This window comes from Marmota marmota, unplaced genomic scaffold, assembly GCF_001458135.2.
Source record: "Marmota marmota marmota unplaced genomic scaffold, marMar, whole genome shotgun sequence".
NCBI classification, from domain to species: Eukaryota; Metazoa; Chordata; class Mammalia; order Rodentia; family Sciuridae; genus Marmota; species Marmota marmota.
The window spans coordinates 34,981,560-35,004,983 of record NW_026000026.1 but is presented as its reverse complement, the minus strand read 5'-3'; the positions used below and the strand labels follow the sequence as shown (position 1 = coordinate 35,004,983).

General features: G+C 36.7%; 1 protein-coding gene across 6 annotated transcripts in view; it reads right to left on the bottom strand.

Annotated features, from left to right (window-relative positions):
• The window catches only part of Ankef1 (ankyrin repeat and EF-hand domain containing 1), a 79,030-nt gene that overhangs the window by 19,952 nt on the left and 35,654 nt on the right, over window positions 1-23,424 (bottom strand). Inside the window, exons 1-5 of one of the 6 annotated variants that reach the window (XM_048811308.1) lie at window positions 12,420-12,793; window positions 7,254-7,644; window positions 3,650-3,849; window positions 2,732-2,881; window positions 1,663-1,786 (exon numbers count right to left, since the gene is read on the bottom strand). In XM_048811308.1, the coding sequence (XP_048667265.1) occupies window positions 1,663-1,786; window positions 2,732-2,881; window positions 3,650-3,849; window positions 7,254-7,599 (820 nt within the window). In that variant the 5' untranslated portion in view covers window positions 7,600-7,644; window positions 12,420-12,793. Of the gene's footprint in view, window positions 1-1,662; window positions 1,787-2,731; window positions 2,882-3,649; window positions 3,850-7,253; window positions 7,645-12,419; window positions 12,805-23,424 lie in introns of those variants that run through there. The other 5 variants (XM_048811307.1, XM_015482868.2, XM_048811310.1 and 2 more) reach the window with 5 other exon arrangements.

Sequence of the window (23,424 nt, the reverse complement as noted above, 5' to 3'; positions counted from 1 at the left end):
AATCTGGGCTTTTTTTTTTTTTTGGTTGTTGCTTTTCCTATACTTCTCAAGCCACCTCAACAAGAAGGGTCAAGAGTTTCAGACCAGCTTTAGCTTGCCCTCTTTTGCCAGAGTCCTTCTATTAGGAACCTTAACATGGATAAAAGGCTCCAATGTATCAAGGAAGACATTTTAATATGAGAAAAGAATCCAGTGATTTATGAGTGCTTTACATTTTATTACTAAATAAATGCTCATTTACTCAGAAATGAGCATTTCATTGCTTATGGTTTCTCGCTGTTCTGATTGTCTTAGATAGGATTCTAAAGATGGAAATGTAACTTCTGCTATGGAACTGGGTCACCAGTATAGGATCTAGTGACATGTTTGTATTTTCAAACACTCTACAGAACTCTGTTTTCAGATATTTACTTTAGAAATACAGCTTTAGGATCCCTCCAGAAAGACAGATATTTTCTGAATCAGTGGCAAAACTTTTTCCCATGACCCAAGCACTACCCTTAGCTCTTGATGTGCTTTCTGAAACTTTAGCCCAGGTACATGAAAATAATAGAGCTCATGTGAGATGATATTTGCCCTAGTAAGAAATAAGGCCAACAAGTGAAAGTTTAAGAAGTGTGCCTCAACCCAGTAAGACAGTTATCTTTAGAAATACACCGTGTTAAAAAAAAATGAGATGTCAGAATAAACTGCTGATTGATAGTGACTGATTTGAAGCTAAGACCAGTAAAATAGTTTAAGAGGATAAAAATTACATTTGATTTAGCTTTCTTTCCTTATTTTTAAAAAGAATTACTGTTTGAAGAAGGGAATATGAACTTATAAAAATATACACTATTAGTTATGTGGGTATGTTAGTTTAACTTGTATTAATGTTTAAACTGTAGAATACTTAGGTCCTAGTGGAAATACTTTTTCTGCTTATTAGAAAGTCGTTGGACTATATTTACATTTTTTTCTATTTCTCATAAATTGGAAAAAACCATAAAATCCAGCAAAATGCAATTCTATCTCTATTAAAGAATTAAACTTTTGATGTACATTCAATGAAAAGGTAAATAACAATAAATATATCTAATCTTGAAACTCAACTTGCTAATTTTTTTACTTTATGGAGCTCATTATGCTGTACTATACATAATACAGCTTATATTTCTAAATTTATAGTTGCTTAAAAGCTACAGGAAAATAAAAAATACTGATTACATTTCACATGTTTCAAAAATTTTTCCTTTTATTTTATGTACCTCCCAATATTTTCTCAGAAACATTCAAAGAGGTTAACTTTATATGGACATATCAGACTATTTTTAAACTAAAAATTCAGACTAAAAGAAATGATTTTCAATGTTTCTTCTTTAAATTGATGTTGGCACTTTTAAAGTGAGGAGTTTAATCAATTATAAACATTTTAATATTTAGTTAACTCATGAAAAATCCCCTTCAGGTTTTTAACAGTAACATAAAACTTTGGGGAAAATGGATTTTATACTTTTAAGACAACCCACCATGGTTCAATAGAATATCTTATATAAAAACACAATTTCAATTTTCTTTCTACATGAGTAAGGTGCTGAGGCTGGCTATTGAAAAAGATACGCCACTAACAAGTGAAATGTGTAAACCAAATAATTTAAACACAAAATTGCTAGACAATTTTACCTCGTTGAGCGATATATTTACAGCAATCTGCAAAACCACCCATGGCAGCATAGTGAAGTGGCGTGTTCCCATTCATTGCAATCAACCCCATATTTCCATTGTAGGCAAAAAGAAGCTTCAATATCTGCAAAATAAACAGTGGAGATTGTGAGGAATAGAAACACACATTTGCTGAAGGAAGACTGGCACCTGGGCCAGCACTACCCAGTATACTATCTATTAGTTACATGTGGCTATTGAAAATTCAAATGGAAATGAATTAAATTTTTTAAAAATTAAAAGTTTCGTTTCTAGCCACACTTTCTTGGCCACATTTAAAATGCTAAAAAGCCACAGGGGGTTACTATATTATATAGATCAGATATAGTACATATCTATCATTGTCAAAAATTTTATCAAACAGCAATGATTCAGGATATAGAAAAATCTATACTCATCTGGGGCATTATCATTTGGTAATTGTAAGCAACTTAAGAAAACCTCATAAAAAGTAAAAGTAACTGTGCCAAAACTCAAAGAAAATTCATTAAAGACATTTTAAGTGAAATTCAGAATTTTAAAAAGTAGGGTAGAGCCTTAGTTATCATTTTGTTTCTGCAAGGTCACTGTATCCATGACACATCCTTTGCCAAAATGTCAGAGTATTCTGAGTTTAAAAAATCAGGCATATCATTAGATGTGCATATACAGTAGGGAGACAAGGGAATGACAGCATTATTTTCCCCACAAAGTATTATATCAAACCATACTTTGAAGATTCTAAAACATAAGGGAGGCACAAAAATAGGGTAGTCCCAGTGGCAGAAATTTTAATTGTCAAATACACAGACAAAATTTTATTGGTAATATTCAGTGAATAAATCAGCAGATAAACCTGATATAATAGAATAAAGAGCTACAATATGTTGTTAAAGTTTAAATTTTTATGTTTAGGGAAATCAAGATGTGAAAACAACACAGGTAACTTTAAAAAAAAATACTGCCCGAGTGTAACCTATGTGATACATGAAATAATTTGAGAAAAAGAAAATTATAGCAACAAATTTTAAAGCCAAGAGTGGATTATTACATCAAAAAAGCCTCCTTTGGCAGCAAAATGAGCAGCATCATGTCTGTCATTGTCAAATACATTCACTTCGGCTCCTCTTTCCAGCATTCCCCGAACTAGTTCCAGCACCCCTTCTCTTGATGATTCCATTAAAGCTGTACGACCTGTGGACTGAGTATGAAACAGATCCAGTGTTGTTTAAATGTTGTTTACACCCATTACGTCGTGTTCAATAATGAATTTGGTATAAATATGGGTTCACTCCATTTGATGTTAGCTTTACATTTGATAAATTTTTATTCTCTATATCTTCATATAAAGAAAAAAAAAACATTAAGGAAGTACATACAATGGATCAATGTCCAAAACACAGAACCTTAATTAACATCAGAGTCAGGCTCACACCTTGTGACAACACCTTGCTAAGAAGATGTCCTTCTTGAAGAGAAAACAAAGTGAAAATGGGGTGAAAAAATAAAGTGGTGTCATATAGGCTAAAATTAGGTCATCAGTATTTTCTAGTGAGAAGAAAATATATTTTGTGTTGTGTGATTCTGGAAGTGACCATTAAAAGAAAACTCAATAAAATTAAGAACAATTCAAGTGTAAAAACAAATGTACATGAAAAATAGCAGAAATACAAATTTTATTTCCAAAGAGGGATAAATTTTGATTAGGCATCAGTGATATCTTTTCTACTATTTCCTACAATGATATTTTGACATTATGCACAATAAGTACCAATTTTCAAAACATAATTAGGAAGTATACTGTGGAATTACAACAATATCATGAAAGTATAACATTTTCAAGCATTTGAGTAGAAACAAAAAAATCTCTAAGCTGACAGGGTAATTTTACCATATTTAAATGCAAAATTTATACGAATATGACACTAATAGAATAAAGAAATATTTATAATCACAGGGATAGTCATACTGAGTTGATAGAATTGGGATTGGCTCCTTTTTCCAAAAATGTCAGGCACATGTCTTTAATATCATGTGCTTCTTCACAAGCTCTAAGGAATACTGGTTTTCCTTCATAGTTAATATTGTTGACATCTGCACCATGTTCCAGGGCAATCAGAGCACAACGATAATGCCGCTTCGTAGGTAAAATGCAGTAAAACAAAACACCTGCAGAAAAATAGAATCCCCAAAGAGCATTTAGTTAACAGCCTACACATATTTGAATATGACAGTAAAGAAAAAAAAGGATCATTTGAAAATCCATATTTAACTAAAAATGGTAGAGCACAGGCATGTCTGCCTTGGTTTTCCTTCTGAAACCAACTAAAAATACTGAAACAGGAAAATAAAAACTGAGAAACTTGATCTGTGATCAATTTTGAAAATAGTAATAACTAAATGTTATAGGATCCGATTTCAGGATAAATTGGAGCACTCGTATGTGAGCCTTTGTCAAGATTTGGCATCTTTCAGTCCATACCTAAGTGTTCCTTGTTAGAATTTGCAGAGATGTATGGTGAATGGCTGGGTTCCCTCTGCACAGGTTTGCAAGGAGCAGGCTTTCAGTATAATAGCAGTGAAATAAAAAACTATATGGGGCAAACAGCTCTGCCACTTTGGCAAACAATTTTACTCCAAGGAAGAGAGGAAAATGCTAACTCTTCATACCCAGGACATATAACATATACAACATCAACATAATCCATGTAGAAAATGTACTATATATAACAGTGGCATTGTTATACCCTGGGGCAGATTGTTGGTAAGGAAGTCCTGGTCATCCAACAAATTCTAAATTGACTTTGCAATGAGCTCTCTCCAAAAGGATGCTTCATTCAAAGAGGCACAATGACCAAAAAGAAAATAGCATGTGACCTATGAAAAAGATTCAGCAAAAAAGGTAAAGAACTTGATAATGAAAGCCAGGTAAGGTAAGTAACATGGTAATGAAAGCCAGGTAAGGTAAGGAACTTGGTAATGAAATCCAGGTAACAAGTGAATACCAGAAAAACCATACCAATGAAAGTTATTGACTGACCCATTTCCTATGTCAGCAAAGAAATTAAATACAACCTGTTCTAAAATAGAAGTGCAAAGATAGACCAAGACCAAAAAAGAAGGACTGAGGAACGTAGAAGATGAACAGAAGAAAAAATGGTGAAATTGAGCCAGCAGAACTTAGAGAAGCAATGGTAAAGAAAAATAAAACCACTGAAAGAAATGAATGTCAAATTAGAAGCAGTAAAAAAAAAAAAAAAAAAAAGGCAGATGCTGCCAAAACCATGGGCAGGGACAGGAAAAACAAAGAAAAATGTAATTGAGAGGATGGAAGAGTCCAGAGGCAAAGAAGTTTCAACATGTTTGTAATTTGTTTTCAATTATATAGAATAGAATAAAATTTCCTTGAACTGAAAAACCTGAATCTGAAGATTGGAAGGGAACCCTGTGCCTTAATAAAAGTTGATTAAGAATAATCAACAAGATATATCAAGGGTAAAGTGTAGTTAAGGTCTAGAACATAGCTCACATCCTCCCTAACAGCCATTTAAATGTTTGCTTATCCTTTATAAATAATGTACAGTGAGTCACACAGCAGTCAATGAGAAAGACTAGGTTAATGGCCGAGAGATTACTATGGAATTAGCAAAGCAGTTTGGCAAGTGGGGGCTGAGCTAAGGATGCTACGAAGGTGAGCTAGGCTCAAGGATGAAGGATGAAACCCGGAGTCATGGGCAAACCATGGGTTATACCTAATCAACTAATAAGATTCCGTGGAAAATGAGATTTCACATTTGTTTCAAGTTTTATTTTATGCTTTCAATTTCTTCCCATATGATTTTCTGATTGTTTTTTCATACATGAATTTCCCAGAACCTTGACTGGTTTAATATTTAAACAAGCATATATATTAATCATATGGCTATACTATTTGTTATGAATATTTAGTTGACCTTGTTTCTGATTTTACCTTGATTTTTAAAAAATTTACAATTTTAGATCTTTATGCTACAAAATTTCTGTTTGATTTGTATATGACCTACATTTTCCTTCAAACTTAAGAAAGTGAAATTTTTCCATTATATTGAAAAATTTTTCATTATATTGAGTGTTCCTCAACATTTATTACACAAAGTCCAAAATATATTTAATGGCATATGGAAAAACTAATTCATGGTTAAATAAATATGGAAAATGTTAGCATCTTTGGTCTAATAGTGTGAAAGATACATATCTAAATTTGATTTATTCATTGGTTCTCTAATAAATTCAATGGTGGAACCAATTTTACATGAAAAACTCTTAATATCCCAGTGATTCAATGGTCCATGAAACACACTTAAATGATATACTGTAAAGCTTTAAGAAACTTCTGTTTTTTCAGAATTCAACATTTTAAACCATATTTAACTTTTAGAATACAACAGACACTAGTATGGCAATATGTAAATCTATGGATGTGTAACTGATGTGATTCTGCAATCTGTATACGGGGTAAAAATGGGAGTTCATAACCCACTTGAATCAAAGTGTGAAATATGATATATCAAGAACTATGTAATGTTTTGAATAACCAACAATAAAAATTTTTTAAAAAAATTATCTTAAGTAAATTTTGTTATGTGATTCTCCTAAATTTAATTTTTCTTCTCCTTTTTTCTCTCTTCTTATTTTAAGCAAGTCATTTCTCAGATAGCAAGCCTAGAGAGAGATACAAAAGTAGATTTTGCTTCTATCAGAAAACACTCACATTATAAAGTGGGATTCATTTTTCCCGTGTAAAGCTGACATGTTAATGGGTTTGCACTTAGAGCAATTCCCCTTGAAAACTGATTCAATCTACCAATTTACATTAAGTCCAGTGGGAAGTAACTTGATGATTTTCATGACTTGACTGAACCTGAAGTTGTTTAGGCAAGAAGCCCAGACCATGGTTTTGAGATGAAATTAGAGGAGGTCATAGGACGTGGAAGTACAGCCCTTTCACCTGAATAATCCTTGAGACACCATTTCTAAGGGCTTGAGTTCCATTTCCAAGTACATTAAAAATTTCACCCTAGAAAGTTGGGAGTATATACCAGAATCCACCCTGGTCCTCTCAAGTTTCTGGGTACAAGTCTTTTCTACATCAGACAACAATTGAGATGTGACAGAATCCTTCTGGGGTCCTAGGTCTAGTACTAGCCAAAGTTTGAAAATGTAAAGAATAAGAAATCATCTCCATCATCTTTTGTCCTACATAAGAATTTATATATGAATAATTATGATTATAGTAATACAGTATGGATTATGTTGATAATTTTCCTCATTTAAAAAAAAAACACAAAACACAGATTAATTTAATACTAACTTCCTTTTTCAATAAGCCAGAACTGGGATTTCCTAAGATATACTTAAATTGTGATAAAATCATGAGGATGCAAGATCCTTAGGTACAGGAATAACAACCTAAACTTTCACTTAAAACCATGAGTAATTTCACCTCTACAGTTGGAAAACAAAAAGGCCTATCTTATTGATGTCTAGCTACAAATTGAACTTTATTCTGCTGGATAGAATGTGAGGACTGTTACCTTTTCCTTCATTATCAACTATAGTCATATCAGCCTTTGCCTTGGCTAGTATTTCCATTGACAGTTCATGGCCCAGTTCTGCAGCCTTCATTGTTGGAGTAGAGCCATTTCGGTCTTGCACATCAGGGTGAGCCCCAAGTTCAAGGAGAAAGCTGACCATATCAATGTCATTGGAAACTGAGGCTAAGTGCAGAGCACTGAGTCCATCAACAGGTTCTGTGAAATTGATCAGTTGAGGATGTCCAAGTTTGGTCAGCTTTTCTATCTGTTTCTTGTCTTTGTTCCGAACACACTGAAGAACTTTGTAGATCTGCAAGTTCTCAAGTCTCTTATCTGCTAAAGACATGCTTCACCAGCCTCTCTAAAAATGCTTCCTGTACTAAAATAATAACTACAGCAGTTAAAAAAAAAGAAGAAAAGAAAGAAAAGAAAGAATTCCAGATTAATTGTATCATCTTTACTTTTATTAAGCTGCAATATTTCAAAGCATATGTTCCTAAGAAGACAGGCTATTTCTTATGAAGAGTTATTATAATTTATTGTAACTGATTTCAGAAAGTAGGGATTATATATGAATTTAAAAAATATTCATGTGACATAAATTTTGAATATTTTTTATAAAACTTATGCTTCCATCACATAATTTATTATTAGTTTGCTAGGTAACTCTTTTGGTACTTCTTTTAACCTTCTCTCCTCACCACAGCTTTACCATTGTATCCAAGATGTTGGAGGTAGAGTTGATGTGGTAAACTCTTGAAGAAGGTGAGGTTAACACAATTGCCAAAATAAGAACTTGAGCTCCCGTCTATGTGGCTCCATACCAGCATGTCTCCCACCATGTAGACATCAGACAAGTTTAGTGGTTTAAAAATATTATAAAGAATGTATTGGATTTTGAGGTGCTCATTACAAATAGGAATCTACTGGGCTCTATAAGATACCAAAGTTGTGAGAATGATTTTGTGTCACCTTATTTGGGAATGAGGCAGTTCAAATGGTTGATGTAACTATGAACTTTCATAAAGAACCCCACTGTTAAATCATGATGGGCATATGTAGTTTTATCTCCTTTTATTGTTTATGGAAAAAAATGTTGTTTTGGATTGAGTGGTATTATGCCCAGCTTGCTTTTCTTCCTGCGGTTTTTTTTTTCCCCTGGGACAAGAACCCCACTGTCATAAGGGGAGTCCATTTTAGGTAGTTTGAATGGTGTTGTTCTTTCTGTTCTTTGCCATAGGAATGGGTCTGTGACCTTGGCATGGCCCATTTGAATAAATCAGCCCTCTACAGGTTCGCTAAATTGCTGAAACATGCTCATAACCGACAGTGGCCAATCAATGTCTTATGGCATCCTTTGTGATAACCACTTGGAAATACTATTTCTGCTGAAGTTATTGAACAACAGAATGTGGGGCTGGGGCTTCAGGAACTATCCTTCCTATCACAGAATAAGCACATGTTTGAAAGATGAAGAGAAGCAAAGATGGATGAAATGAGTTGTAGCTTGGGTTCCATTATACCAGTTTATGTTCAGGCTTTCGTGAGTAATATACCCCACTGCCTCCACATATCTTATTTTGGCATACAGTTGTGTTTGCTGGACCTCTAACATTTGCAATGGAAAAATTCTCACTACGAAATCTGAAACTCTGTACCATCTTTCACCCCAACCACAAACTCGCTCCCTCATCTGCATTCTCTATAGCAGTGAATTGCACTCTTGATCACATGATTCTTCTTCAAATTAGTCTCTATAGGCAACTATGACATCCCCATGTTTATTTCTATTCCTACCATCATCCCTTACCCCTCCTCATTCTCCTTTGTTGGCTCCTGTTCATCTGTTAAATGTCTAATTTTTGGAGTGCACATGGAACAAGGTCATCAGGATTCCACCCTCAGGAACTCCCTTGGTGACTCATCCCTTTTCCTGAACTTTGGCCCAATTTTTAGCATCTGGTTATTCACCCTCAACTTTATGTCTTATGGAATCCATTGCTGACTCTCCTCAGAGTTCAACAGTCTATCCACCTGTCTACTCTTCATTCTCACTTGGATGTCTAATAGGCATCTATAATGTGACACGTCCAAGCAGAACTCTTGGTAGCACCTTGACCTTCTACATTGCTCTCCAGTCTAATAGTGGCATTGACATCCATCTAACCACTCAGATTAAAACACGAGAGTTATCCTTCAATCTTTCTGTGCCTCACAGACCCTCTCTTTTTTTTAATTTCATCAGCAAATCCCATTAACTTTATCTCCAACTTTCTGACTTCAACCCAGTGCTATTATGCTAGGTCAAATAATTTCCAATCTTGTAATCTGTCTCACTGTTCCATAATAGTCCCCTTGGGTCCCTAGTCAACTGCCAGAATAATCTTTTTAAAAAGTAGATTAGTGGCCAAGTGCTGTGGCAAACACTTATAATCCCAGCAGCTCCAGAGGCTGAGGCAGGAGGACCAAGAGTTCAAAGCCAGCCTCAGCAAAAGCTAGGTGCTAAGTAACTCAGTGAGACTCTCTAAATAAAATACAAAACAGGGCTGGGGATGTGGCTCAGTGGTCAAGTGCCCCTGAGTTCAACCTCAAGTCCTATCCCCCCCCCCCCAAAAAAAAGTAGATAAATAAATTAGTTAGGATCATGCTCCCCAACAGTTTTGGATAAATATTTTTAAACATAAAGTGTGTATTGAACACTCATATATCTATCACAGAGATCCTACCAGTAATTATTTACTGGCTTTATTACATATTTATCCACTCCTACATCCACTAACCCAGCTCATATTTGATTCACTTCAAAGTAAATTAGACATATTTCAGTATACATATTCTTAACTGGAGTTCAATATATATATTTTTTTCAATTTTGAATATAATGAAACATATAAGTAGTAAATGTGTCATTCCATGAGGTTGACAAATGCATACACCTGTATAATCCATACCCCTACCAAGATGCAGAACATTACCTTTGTGACAAAAAGTTCTCTAAAAGCACTTTAACACTTTTCCATTGCAGCAGAATAAATCTAAATTGCTCACTATGGTCTCATAATCCCACCCCTCTGACCTCACTTCTCCCCAATTCCCCCTGACTTAGTGATCTCAGGTTATAATGGCTTTCTTTTTGTTTATGAACAAAAGTTCATTCCTGCCCCTGAATTTGCACTCTTGTTCCTTCTGCCTGGGAGTGCTCTTGGCTCAGACCTTCCATTGATTGGTGCTTCTCAACATTTCAACTGCAGCCACCATGTTAGACCTTCTCCTTTTTATTTTCTCCAAAGCATGGATTCTATGAAAATAGTTCAGATAGATATTTAATTTATGAATTGTGTTCTCTCTCCCGCTAGACTACAGCCTTCATGGAAGCCTACATTTTAATTAGCATTATTCCTCTACCACCTAGAACCCGACTCATATGAGGCATTTGATAATTACTTTCTCAATAAATAATGATGGAAAGTTAAAATAAGAAGTACTCAAAGAAAACTCTCAGGTTTCTGGTTTGAGCAATTAGATCCCTGTGTGTGAGATGGGGCAGTTAGGACAAGGTCCAAATTGGTCACGTAATGCAGACAGTTAATCATTGGGCATGCTGAGTTAGAATCTATGAGACAATATAAAATTTAGGAAGTTAGGAGAAAGCTCTAAGCCTGTTCTACAGGGAGTTATGAAGTCTTGGCAGTTTCAGGGCAACTAAGACTGGGAGAAGTCAAGGAGGAGAGCAATCACCAATGTCAACCAATGTCAAACACATGCTGGTTTGTCCCATTCTTTTTTTTTTTTTTTTTCACTCCTCATTCTTTGCCTGGTTTTTCTTAGTGTTTCCATCTTTGCTGCTGGGACATCAGGGATCACATGACTGGTGGTTTCAATCTCCTGTTTGCTATAGCCCCTCTCTTCCCTTCGAATCTGTTTATAACGTATGGAGGAGGTCTAGGAACCAGAGAATGTCACTTGTTAGATTCATTATATGAATAGGGTCTGAGTAAAGCCATAAGCTGTTTCAGAGTCATCCACTTGACTTTTGCTGTGTGGCTTGGTGACACTTATTTTAGCTACTATTTTAGGGCATGTTTTATGATTAGTAGCCATATTATGGTCAGGTGCAGTATCATACTGCATACATTCATATAACATATTCAGACTAAAGTAAGATGCTCCTAAATAGCTTATTGATTTGTATCAGTAAAATGCCACTTCATTTGAGAGGACAGAAACTTCCTAATCAGAGACTTCAACGTTGTCTCTGATACCATTCATCTCAAAGAATCAGCAGCATGTAACATTTTCCAATCATGGGTCAGTTTAGTATAAAATTCATCTCTCTCAGCGAATGCCCCCACTGGGGAGAGGGTAGCACTCTGTACCCTTATCCTTTACAATCAAGACTGACCAAAATCTCCACCCCTGGAGGCAATAACAAAAGTCCTGCCCTCTAACCCTAGGTACCTTGTAAGTGGCATAGCATATACTATCCCAAATAGGGTAATCACACTACTACACTTTTACTTTTCCTCAGCAAGGCCTGAGTCATCTTGGCTAATCAGTAGTATTGACAACCTCAAAAGAAAATGGAATAGAGTAGAATGTCTTCACTTGGGAAGGAGGTGTATATTTAGGCTCTGAATACCTTGAAATTATATGAAAATTTATGAATATGTGTGTGTGTCCAAGTGTTTCTTGCCTTGATAGGGAGACACACAGCTCATTAAATTCTCAAATGGGTATATGAAATAGGGAGGTTCATTAGAAAGAGATAAGGTTGGCACAGTGTAAAGAGTCTAGGATTTGAGGGGGGAAATCCTCTGTGATCCTCCCTCTCCTGCATCATTATTTACACCAACCTACCTAGTTTGTCCCTCAGTTTCTCCATCTGTGAACTAGGGATAATAATAGGACTCACTTCATCAGGCTGAATGGGAAAAGAATGAGATAATCCTTACAAAGTATTTAGGAAAGTCTCACAGTACAGGCTCTCTGTGAATAAATTAAACTTTCATGAGCTTCAGCTCATCAGTAAGCATTGGTTTATAGGGGGGTTGGTTCTCAACTGAGCCTTTCAGTTTTAAGTCTCAGAAAAATCTGAAGGAGAGAGGAGTAGATAGAGATGTAATTTCGAGGAAAGTCTAGGTAGCAAGTTCAAGGTACCCATCTCACCTATTAGTCCTCCGGACGATCAGGAGCCCCGTGTCTCCGGGCACCAATGCTCCTGGGCCCGCGAGGCCTTTCCGGGGCTGCCCGGGCTCTCTTTCTCTGTGCTCTGGCTGACTCCCAGCCGATCCTGGGCTCTGGAAGCCTGGCTTTCGCGTCCAGAATCAAAAGGTGACCCTTTAGGCAGAGCGGGCGAGCAGGCGCACGTCCAGCAGGGAAGGGTGTAAGAGTCCATGGGCCCCGGGCCGCAGAGGACAAGTGCTCAGCCAGGTGAGCTCAGGGGGCGGGGTGGGAGCCGCAGAGACTGCTGCCAATTGTGAGCGTGGCCACGCAGGGCCGGTTGCTAGGGCAACCGCCCAGGTGCGTTGAGAGGCGGGGCTCGCCTTCGCCCCGCCCCCTGCCCGCCCCCACTGTGGCTGCTTCCAGGAAAATGAATAGGAGGGAGGCGAGAAATCATGAGGTCTCCAGGATTCTGTCCTTCTTTCATTCTCTTTTCTGCCTCTGGCCCTCAAGCAGAACATGATTTAATTAGAAAAGTAAAGCTGCATATGGTAATAATAATGATAAAACATCCAATGAGTTTAGAAAGTAAAATTAAATAATAAATTATACAATAAAGTGAAAAGTGAATTTATTCTCAGACGTTGTAGATTCTTGTAAATCTTCCCAGAGATGTTCTTTCCATACTCTAGGAGATATACATGCTTTAAAGATATTTGTGCACACGTGGGAGCAAATATATCATGGAGATGATTTTATTTCAAAGCCTACAAATGCACCATAACACCTCTCCCTTTCCCTAGAACACTTTTTCAGAGGCAAATTATGAAAGTTTTTGTTTTATGTGAATGTAAAACATGGATTTTAAATAGCAGTATAAGAGCTTCTAAAGACCTCTCTCTCTCTCTCTCTCTCTCACACACACACACACACACACACACATTTTATAAAAAGTACAAAAATCAAAGCATTCCATGACTAATGAAAAAGAAGGCTGTGGAAAAAAATGTAACAAAAAGGAATAAAAAAGGGGAGCAAAAAGTAAGCTGAGAGAGAGGAAAGTAGGGAGGGATTGGGGGAAATGGGGGGAAAGGAAAAAAAAGAGAAGTCTACCTCTACTGCCAAATCCCTGTATATTTCTTCCCAATACTGATTCTACTTCTCCTGTCTGCAGAGATAACGTCTATTCTGGATTTTGTATTTGAAATATCCATATCCAAGGGCTTTAGAAATATATTGTTTCATATGAATTCTGTCCTAAATAATGTCTATTCAGTATTGCGTGTTTTGAGAATTTATACAGATGGGGTAGAATGGTACATATTGCTTTGATGACATTTTTTCCTTTCACCATCTTATTTGTGAAAATAATCTTTGTGGATGTGTTTAACCGTGGTTCCTTTATCTTAACAGATATATGAGCATTCCATACCCCTTCAAAGTTAGTTCTACTTATTGATGGACATTTGGGATGTCCTCAGCATTTGCTATAAAAAGCAATGAAAATGCTGCTAGGATCATGCTTGGACAATGTATTTAGAAGAGCAAGTTCAAGAGTTCCTCTGAGATATAGAGTAAAAAGTGAAATTTATGAATCCTAAGTTATGTATAACAAGATAATGACAACTTGTTTTCCCAGTATGTGTAAGAATTTATGTAATTTCAGCAGTGTGTGTGTCTTAGCTAAAACTTGATGTGTGAACAAATCAAAAGTTTGATGTGTGAATAAATCAAATTTTTTGTCAATATAATGGTTGTAAATGGTTTCTCATGATTTGACTTTGGATGATCAAATTTTTTTTTAAAAAAATTCTTATTCTATCTCCTTGGAGATATATATATATATATATATATATATATATATATATATATATATATATAGTCAAACTTCACTATTCACTCTTCAGTACTTACTGTATAACTCTAAAGTTATTTTAACAGATTCTAAGCATTATTTTTTGAATAACTGCTTCTCAATGTAGGCAAAGTCTCACAATTCAGTTAGTTTGTTGGCCTAGTAGGGTTTGGAAATGCCACTTATCAGCCTAATTCATAGAGTGTATTAAACTCTTGTAACAAGTGTATTTTTATCAATCTCTGCTTCAATTTCTGGTAATTTTTACTTTATTTATTTAGCTGCCATCCTGACTTTTGCTTTTTATTGTCACATATGTCTTCCTTTTTCTTGGGTAGAGTGTCTGGTTATAAATTTGGGTGTCTGGTCAGACTACACTACGTTTGGGTGTCTAGTCAGCAACATTACCCAATGTGCATATAAGCTTGGGGGATTTATTTATTTTAGTGTTTGCCCATTTTAATTAGTGGGTTACAATTGTGCATGATGGTTGAATCTTGACATATTCATACATGCATACAATATTAACAGTATAATTTGGCCAATAAGGTTCCTCAGTAAAACCTGAGGATATTAAATAACATTTTGGGGTTTCAGAAAATAATAATAATATTGTGGTGTTTTAAAATTTTTATGCATCCTTTGATTCTCCCTTCAAAATACTGTAGCTTGATTCCTCTTCCCTTTGACATATGCTGGATTTATTCTCTTGATTCTAATGAATAGAATAAAATAGAAGTGACAGTGTGTGGCAACTGAGATGAGGTCATAAAAAACATGGTGGCTTCTCCATCGCTCTCTCTGGGAATGTTTGCTCTGAGGGAAGCCAACTGCCATGTTATAAGGACTCTCAGTAGTCCTATAGGGAGGTTCATGTGGTCAGGACCTGAGGCCCCCTGCCAACAGCCATGTGTGTGGCTATTTAGGAAGCCAGTCCTTCAGCTCCAATCAAGCCATCAGATGCCAGAAGCTCTGGCTGACATACTGACTACAGCCTCAAGAGAAACCTAGAACCAGAGCCACAGCTTCCAGATTCTTGACTTACAGAAATCAATAAATAATATTTCATTGTTTTTAGCCTCTAATTTTGGGGGATAAAGTTATAGAGCAAAAGATTCACTTCCCAAGATTATGATGAGGGATTAAAGATGGGGCATAAAAAACCTTCACTATTATTTTCATCTGATCTAATAATTTACCTACACAGAAAGCTTCTTTGGTTATCACTTTTTTTTCCTTTATTGAGACAAGGTCTTGCTATTTTCGAGTCTAGCCTTAAACTCCTGGCTGAGGTGATCCCCCTGATTTAGCCTCTGCAGCAGCTAGGACTACAGGTGTATGCCGCCATGCTGGGCTCCACTTCCTTCTTTTCATCCCCAGACCTTTGCTTTTCTGTCTGGATCATTTGTTTTATGTTAGAGTTTTGTCTCCAAGATTTACTATGGACTACAGGAAAGCTCGATTCTCTGATTCCTTGCAAATCTGCAAATATCTTTATTTCACCCTGACAAGTAAATCTATCTCAGTTGTGTACTAAATTTCTGGGGTTTCTTTCTCTTCCTCAGCACCCGGTAAGTCTTTTCCATTACTGTCTAGCTCCTTCCATTTTGTTTTAGTGGAGATGTTGCCAGATTCACGCAAGGAGAGACAGGGCATTGGGCTGTTCAACAGGAACAGGAATTTTGTGCTGGCCCTGACTGGGTGGATTCTCATCCAAAATCCTGAAGGCAGTAGAGCTGCACCTTATGTAGCCCCTCTTTCCCCTCCACCCCCCATTACATATTTGACCTTTTGTTTACCCTATATGGAAAAATACATTTCACATGGGTATTCTATACTATAAAATCATAAGGAAGTTACAACAGAACTGCACAGGTACAGGTGGCATAGGGGGGTATTCCAGCAGGGTTTCACACGCATCCTGAGTGTCAGAGAAGTTTTGCGTGTGCAGTGTGTATCCTAGAAACACTGTGCATACGTGATTACTAAAAGTGCAACATTGTCTGACAATCACACATGTAAGCACAGATCCTAGCCATGCTGCATAGTCTTGTCTTTGTTTGAAGAGGGCTCCTACAACAGATAATTATTCTCCTCCTTTCTAGCACATGATAAGTCCATCACCAGATGTTTGTTCTTTTTTTTTCCTTTGTTTTTTTTTTGGGGGGGGGGTACCAAGAATTGAACCCAGGGGTCCTTAAACACTGACCCACATCCCCAGTCCCTTTTGTTTTTTTATTTTGAGATAGGGTCTTGCTAACTTACTTAGGGCCTCATTAAGTTGAATCTGATTTTGAACTTGAGATCCTCCTGCCTCAGCTTCCTGAGTTGTTGGGATTAAAGGCATGTGCCACCATGTCTGGCTATTTTTTTTCCTTTCTTCTTTGTGTGTAAGTTGTTATTTATTCCTTACAGTTTCTAACATTTCTCCTTCATTCTTTTAATTTTGAATTGTAACCAAGATATGCTTAGGTTGATATCTCATCAATTCTGCCTGGAGGCCTGGAATCTCTTGTCAATATACAGATGGGTTTTCAGCTCATAATAGTTGTCATTTTATCTTTTGCTTAATTTCTAATTTTAATTTGTTTCTCTTGGCATAGAAGCCCAGAGGCTGATAAGTCTGTCATTTAAAATTTTCTAGTGTATAGGAATAACTTTGGGATATTGGTTAAAATGCATATTGTATCCCAAGTACCAGAAAGCAAGCTCCTATCAATAAAGATTTAGGTAGAACCCTAACAGAAAGGCACTCTGTTGCAACAAGATGAGTTAGTAATAAAATACATGAGCATAAAGTTGTTTATGATATTAGAGAGGTCACGTTTTTGCCTCTTTCAAGTTCATCCTCCAGCCTAGATGAGCTATGGGTATGCTCCAGAGAGACTTTGTCACAAATGCTTGCTTTGACCCTATCCCACTCCGAGTCATGTCACATGTATTAACAGGAGATGATAAGGGAAGAGATTCGTATTCTGGAGAAGACAGAATTTAGGAAAGTTAAGAGTTTGACTCCTGAACTTTTCCTGAATCCAAGTGGGTCACACAATTTGAGACCTGCACATGGAACTGTTGACATTGATAGGTACTCCAGGCCACATAGATGGTGCCTGCTTCTCATTTGGAGATTTCAGAAGACAAGAAGCTTCCACTCGAGATCTGAACCAGCAAAACATGGTAGGTAAGCAAAGTCGTCCTATCCTTCTTCATTCCCCTAAGCTCTCAGAGGGCAGAAAATAGGACCCCCAGGGTTTCTCAGTTTCCAAAGGAAATTTCTCAAATTAATTGAGAGTAGAAGCTATGAACTGCTCTTGCCAAAGAGCAATGGAACAATGAGAATAACTTCCAAAAAGGGAAGTGCATGATTTGTGGTCTTCAAAGGGAAATGTTACAGAACTTAAGGCTAAACAGTGTCTAGAAAATAAGTCTACCAGCTATGTTGAAATCAGCAGATCAACAATTATTTAAAAATCAGACTCTGCCTACCTGCCCAATACCTGGATAGAACCAGCTTATGTCTCCATGAGGAGAGGTCAGCAGGGTCCAGCCATTTCAGTCAAGGAACAAGCACTCCTGTCTCTTATCTAAGTCCAGTATCTTTTCTCCCTTTCTCTTCACTTTCTTCCAAACACATACCAGGTGATATATAATGTGCTAGCACTGGTAATACTTGAATTTCATGAACTATATGTAACTGCTATTTTAATAATAGAATTAGACAGAAAATACTAAGTTGGAATAGATTACTGGATAGGAAAACCTTTAATTTTCTCCCACGAATGAGAATGAGGAATGGGTTGAGGAGAATGATGATAGGTGGGTTATGGAAAAGGTGACCAGGTTTCAATAATTTGACTGCGATGATAATTTCCACCTTTGTTCAGCCTTACCCATTAGAAAGTACTGTAATTATCTTCTGAGTATGAGAGGTCATGCCTTAGAATGAAAACTAACCAGCTAAGACCAGGAGAACAAATTCCAAAATTCTGAGCTTTAATGAACTTGAATTAGCTTGGACCTGCCCTGTGTTTAGCTTCATACTAAGTGAGATAATAATTTTCCATATTTTAAAGCCATTTTGAGATAAGTCTTTTATAGCCAAAGTTTGGTATCTTACCAAATATTCATCAACATTTGGCACATTTATTTAAATAAATCTTTTTTGGGGGGGTAGTACTGGGGATTGAACTCAGCGGCACTCAATCACTGAAATATACCCAGCCCTTTTTGGAGGGTGGGATTTTATTTAGCAACAGAGTCTCATGGCGTTACTTAGCACCTTGCTTTTGCTGAGGCTGGCTTTGAACTCACAATTCTCCTTCCTCAGCCTCCAGAGCCACTGGGATTATGGGCCTGCACAACAGCGCCTGGCTAAAAAAAATCTTTTCATGTCTATCTCTTCCATGTCATGGCAATATGGTCTGAGTATTCATCTAAACTTTATAGCTGGCCAGCAATATGTAAATTTTAGAAGGCCTATATTAACTAATAGATATTCCTTTACAACCTTTTACATCATTATGTTGACAAAAATCTTAGCTAAAGAGTCAGGAAGTTAATTTTATTGTACATTTGTTGAGAGCCACAGTGGAAGGGGCCACAGCCGAAGGGGCCCCAGCAAACTTCTAGCTGCCGGCTGATGATTGGCTCACAGCGGCCCCAGCAACATCTAGCTGATTGGCTCCTCTGCGGTGATGCTCATTGGGCTGTTTCCCTGCCCTTTCAGACCATGGAGCTGCTCATTGGGGGACTTTTTTGGCTCCGCCCATGTGACCCAGCCAATCGGCCTCAAGAGCAGGAGGATTGTGGGAGGTGGAGAGAGAGGCTTGTGGAAAGCCGGTGGTGGCAGTTGGGGCTCTGAGGGTTTTTCCTGAGAGGCTGTTTTGTTTGGCGTGCGTGGTTCTAAAAATAAAGTTAGTTTCTTTTGACAAGTGGCTCCTGATTGTGCCCAGCCAGACTGCAGCATTCATTTATTGAAATTATAGAAGAGCCCAAACCTTTCTCTCTTATTTAAACTTCTCTAGAAAAACAGTTGAAATAAACTGGTATAATTCTAAAATGATGTATGTGCTATCAGAATATAGGAATAATCTATAGGAAGTATAAATAAAACTTCAAAAATTAGATCTTCCTGAAAAAAATGAATTATTCAATGGTTGACCAATTTCAAGCTGATAAAATTTTTATTGAATGCATCCTTAGTCAGTGCTTCTCTTTATGTCTGCAGTAATTAAAATATAATGAATATTTAAGTCAATAATTGGATTTGATAAAAGAACAAGCATAGGTCAGTGAAAATTTTCAAATAGGTACAATCGAAGCATCTTTTTAAATTTTGCTTCTATTGTACACTATTCAAGGAAAAACATTTGGGTCAGAGGCTGCATCTACGTGTAACTATTGATTGTGAGTGGTATATGTATTTCTTTCTTTCTTTTCCTCACAAGATATGCCAAACATTGCCATAGTAGCAAATAACTAAACTTGAGATTACAAATACTCTAGAGACAATTTGATTAGTTTTGCATGCTTCTAGTCATTTTTCCCACTCCCCTGTCCAACTTTTCCAGTAAGACCTATGACATTGTTTCCATGCCATATGACCAAGCAGTAAAATGATTATTTCCCTGAGAATTTACTTTTCTGTGTAAGCTTTTATAAGTTTAAAATAACTCATGTTCAAACCAGTGAAAACTTCTTTTTATAAAACTGAAGACTGTTATTTTTTCTTATCTTGCCATTCTCACATATTTTATTATTTTAAAATGACTCTTAGACATTTTAGGAAGATCATTTAGGAAAAGTGTACAAATAATAAATTCATATTGTGTTAAACTGTGAATTTTTTTTCACTTAAATTATTTTTGGAGTTATTTATCTGGAAATACAGAAAGATGAGTTCAATAAAAGATTTCAATAGAACAATATGAATTAGTATTCTAGTTACCATAGATGAAATTATTCAAATCACATTCAGAAGAGAGCCAACCATGAAACAAGCCAAGACATCAGGTAAGGGTGCTGGAATACATCAATAAGATTTAAACATTTGTCTTCATTTCATTACCATTTAACTTTCATTGACATCACAGCAATTCATTCTTTACAGGGAGGTTTGAATAATAAATAAATTTAAACACAAGCAAAAGGATATTTATTCATTGATTCATTAGTTTAACAAATCATCATTAAGCACCTATTATGTGCTATGCCCTGTTGTAGACACTGGGTGCTATAAGCAGTGAATAAAAGAAGCAAATTCTGTATTCTCATGGAGTTCATATACCAGTGGGGGAAAGAGATGCATACAAACATAAATGTATACATAATAATTCAGGAATTGATAGGTGCTATGAAGAAAAGTTATATCAAGTGCTGGAGGTATTCGTTCATATAGGTTGGGCAGAGAAGGCCTCCTTGAGGAAAAAATGTTTGAAAAGAACGGAGAGTGGGCACAGTGGATTATGAGAGAAGAATAAGTCCAAGATTCAGAGGCATTCATGGCTTACTGTCAGGTCAATAAAATAGAAGGAGGTTGCTGTGAATGGAAATCAGTGTTTATGTTGGGGGCAGTGGTAGGAAGGTTGGGTGAAAGAAGGCTACCACACATAGGGTCTTGAAGATCAAGGTCTCAAAAACACTTTGGCTTCTGCTCTGAGATGGGCGTTCATTGGAAGAATTTTAGTGGAGGAATGAGAGCAATTTACTTAGGATCTAAAAGGATCCATCTGGCAGATCTGTGCAGATTAGATGTGTAAAGCAGCATAAGTGGAAAGAAGTCCAATGCTTGCAAATGTCCAGGGGAGAATTGGTGTCTTAGACCAGGATGGTGTGGCCTATGGTTTCATTTGATGAATTCAGTTAATGGCCTCCACACTTCTCCTCTTTCTTGGGTCTGGCTTGCCTGCTGAAAGATGAAAAATCATATGAATCAGGACCTATCACCCCAGCTAAGGCCCACATATATCAGCCAAGTAGCAGCTGCTCAACATGTAGGTGAGCCCCAGTCAAGATCAGCTCAGCTGTGCTCAGCCAAGACCAGCAGAGCCTCAGCTCATAAATGTATTGTTTTAGGGGTAGATTTGACCTGGAATTATTGTCTTATTATATGCATTATATATAGATTTCACTGCATGACATAAATGGCAATCAAAAAACAGTGAAAAATCAGCAACTGAAAGCAAGAATATGGATGATGAAGATACACACAGAATTCAAAGTGAAATCTTTGGCCAATATATTGTGACTCACTCAAATGAAAATTATAAAATAAAATCTGTCTCCAATGTACATGCTCTCAAAGGAGGAAAAAAAAATCAAATATCAGCATGGCTTTGACTAGGAACCCAGACAGAAATAAAAAAAATCAGCTAAAAGCTGGCTTCCTTTTAGTCACTCTGCTAGGAGAAATGTACCAAAATCACACAGCCCAATTGCTGCCATTATTATTATTATTATTATTATTATTATTATTATTATTATCATCACTATTATTATTTTGATGAAATCTTGCTATGTTGCTCAGGTTGGTCTTAAACTCCTGGGTTCAAGTGATTCATCCTGCCTCAGGCACTTGAGTAGCTAAAAGTACACGTGTGTGCCACATAGCACCTGGCAACCCAATAATTTCTTAAAGTAAGTTCAACAAATAGTCCATCATCAGTCATGGAACTGGGCTGTGGTCAATGCTGACCCTTTATCTGAGCAGGGCATCTCCCCACCCCGCCCCGTTGCTGTGAGTGCTACTATCCAAGGCTCACACCTGCCAAGCCTTCCTAGCATTATCCTCAGCCTATGGGTCACACCTATCAGAGATGCTTGGGAAGTTACAATCTACCCACTTAGAATTGATTAGTGCAGGGATACAAATGGCCAGATCCTTGCCTAACAGTGGAATAAATAACTGTGCTGTTCATACTCCAAAGCTGCTCCTGTGACCAGAATCAATTTCAGTAGAATCCCAATCCCCGATTAGCTCCCTTCTCCTACCCTGTCCTGCTTTCCTCAGCTGATCAGGTTTCCTTTGAGACAACTGCCTTTATAAATCACTGAACAAAATTCCATGTCTCATTATCCATTGCTAGGAGTCCTGAAGCAAGATCAAGCATGAGTCAAATTGGAAAGTATTTCTAGGTAAGTGACGTCATAGCGTATGGATTCCATTTGGCATGACTGCCATCTTGAGTCATAATCACCATGATTGTCCCTCAGTAACCTTAGTCAGTGTTCTCTACATATTTTCCCAGTATATTATAAATAAAACCACTAACATGGTATGTGTAGCTTTAGGATATGGACTCTGGTACTGTAATTATTAAGAATGTGTCTGATGTCTAGAAGAACCAGGTCCACTTCAGTTTGGATGAAGTTGCTTTTGTCCTAACCACTTTATAAGCTGACTCCAATCATGTGAATGCACTGGTCTTGCTGCTGTCCAGGAAACCATCACCACTAAGTCCCCCACTGAATTGTACTCCTGGATATGTCTACCTCTTTCTTCAGTCTCATGGCAACTGGGAACATTGGGACTGGGTTGTTCTGGAACATACAGGAAGATGAGTACTGCTAAGGGCCTCTAGTTTCTTGACTTTTTTCCAAAATAATCATTTCATTTTTGGAAAGCATCACATTAGTGGCTTTGCATGCCAATGCAGTAATTTGCATATTAATGTTTATAAAAGCACTAGTGTGGGATTGTGGGGGGGGGATGAATATTAAATATATAGAACAGGATAATTTTGAGAGAGCTTGCATGTCATTAAATCCCCTTTCAACTAACTTCCAGGAATTCTGCATTTGTTAAATTGGTTTTATTAACTATTATTTTGTAAAACTACAAGTGCAGAGCATATTCTGTATGACTATAAATGCTGTATTGAATTCGACCTGTAGCTAAAAGTATGTATAAAAATGTCAGACCTCACAACTTTCATTCAGAATCACACTTTAAATTAGTATGACTGACTCTATAATACATAGTGCATACAATTAAATGTCATGTTTGGATATGCAGAAATTTAGAATATCTAATATAGAGCCAAAAGAGAGAGACACTAGAAATCTATTTCAATTCCTCTATTATTTGGTAGAAAAAAAATTGTAAGTTAGAAATGTTAAGTGATTTGTTCAAAGTCATGGAGGTAATTAGTGTCAGAT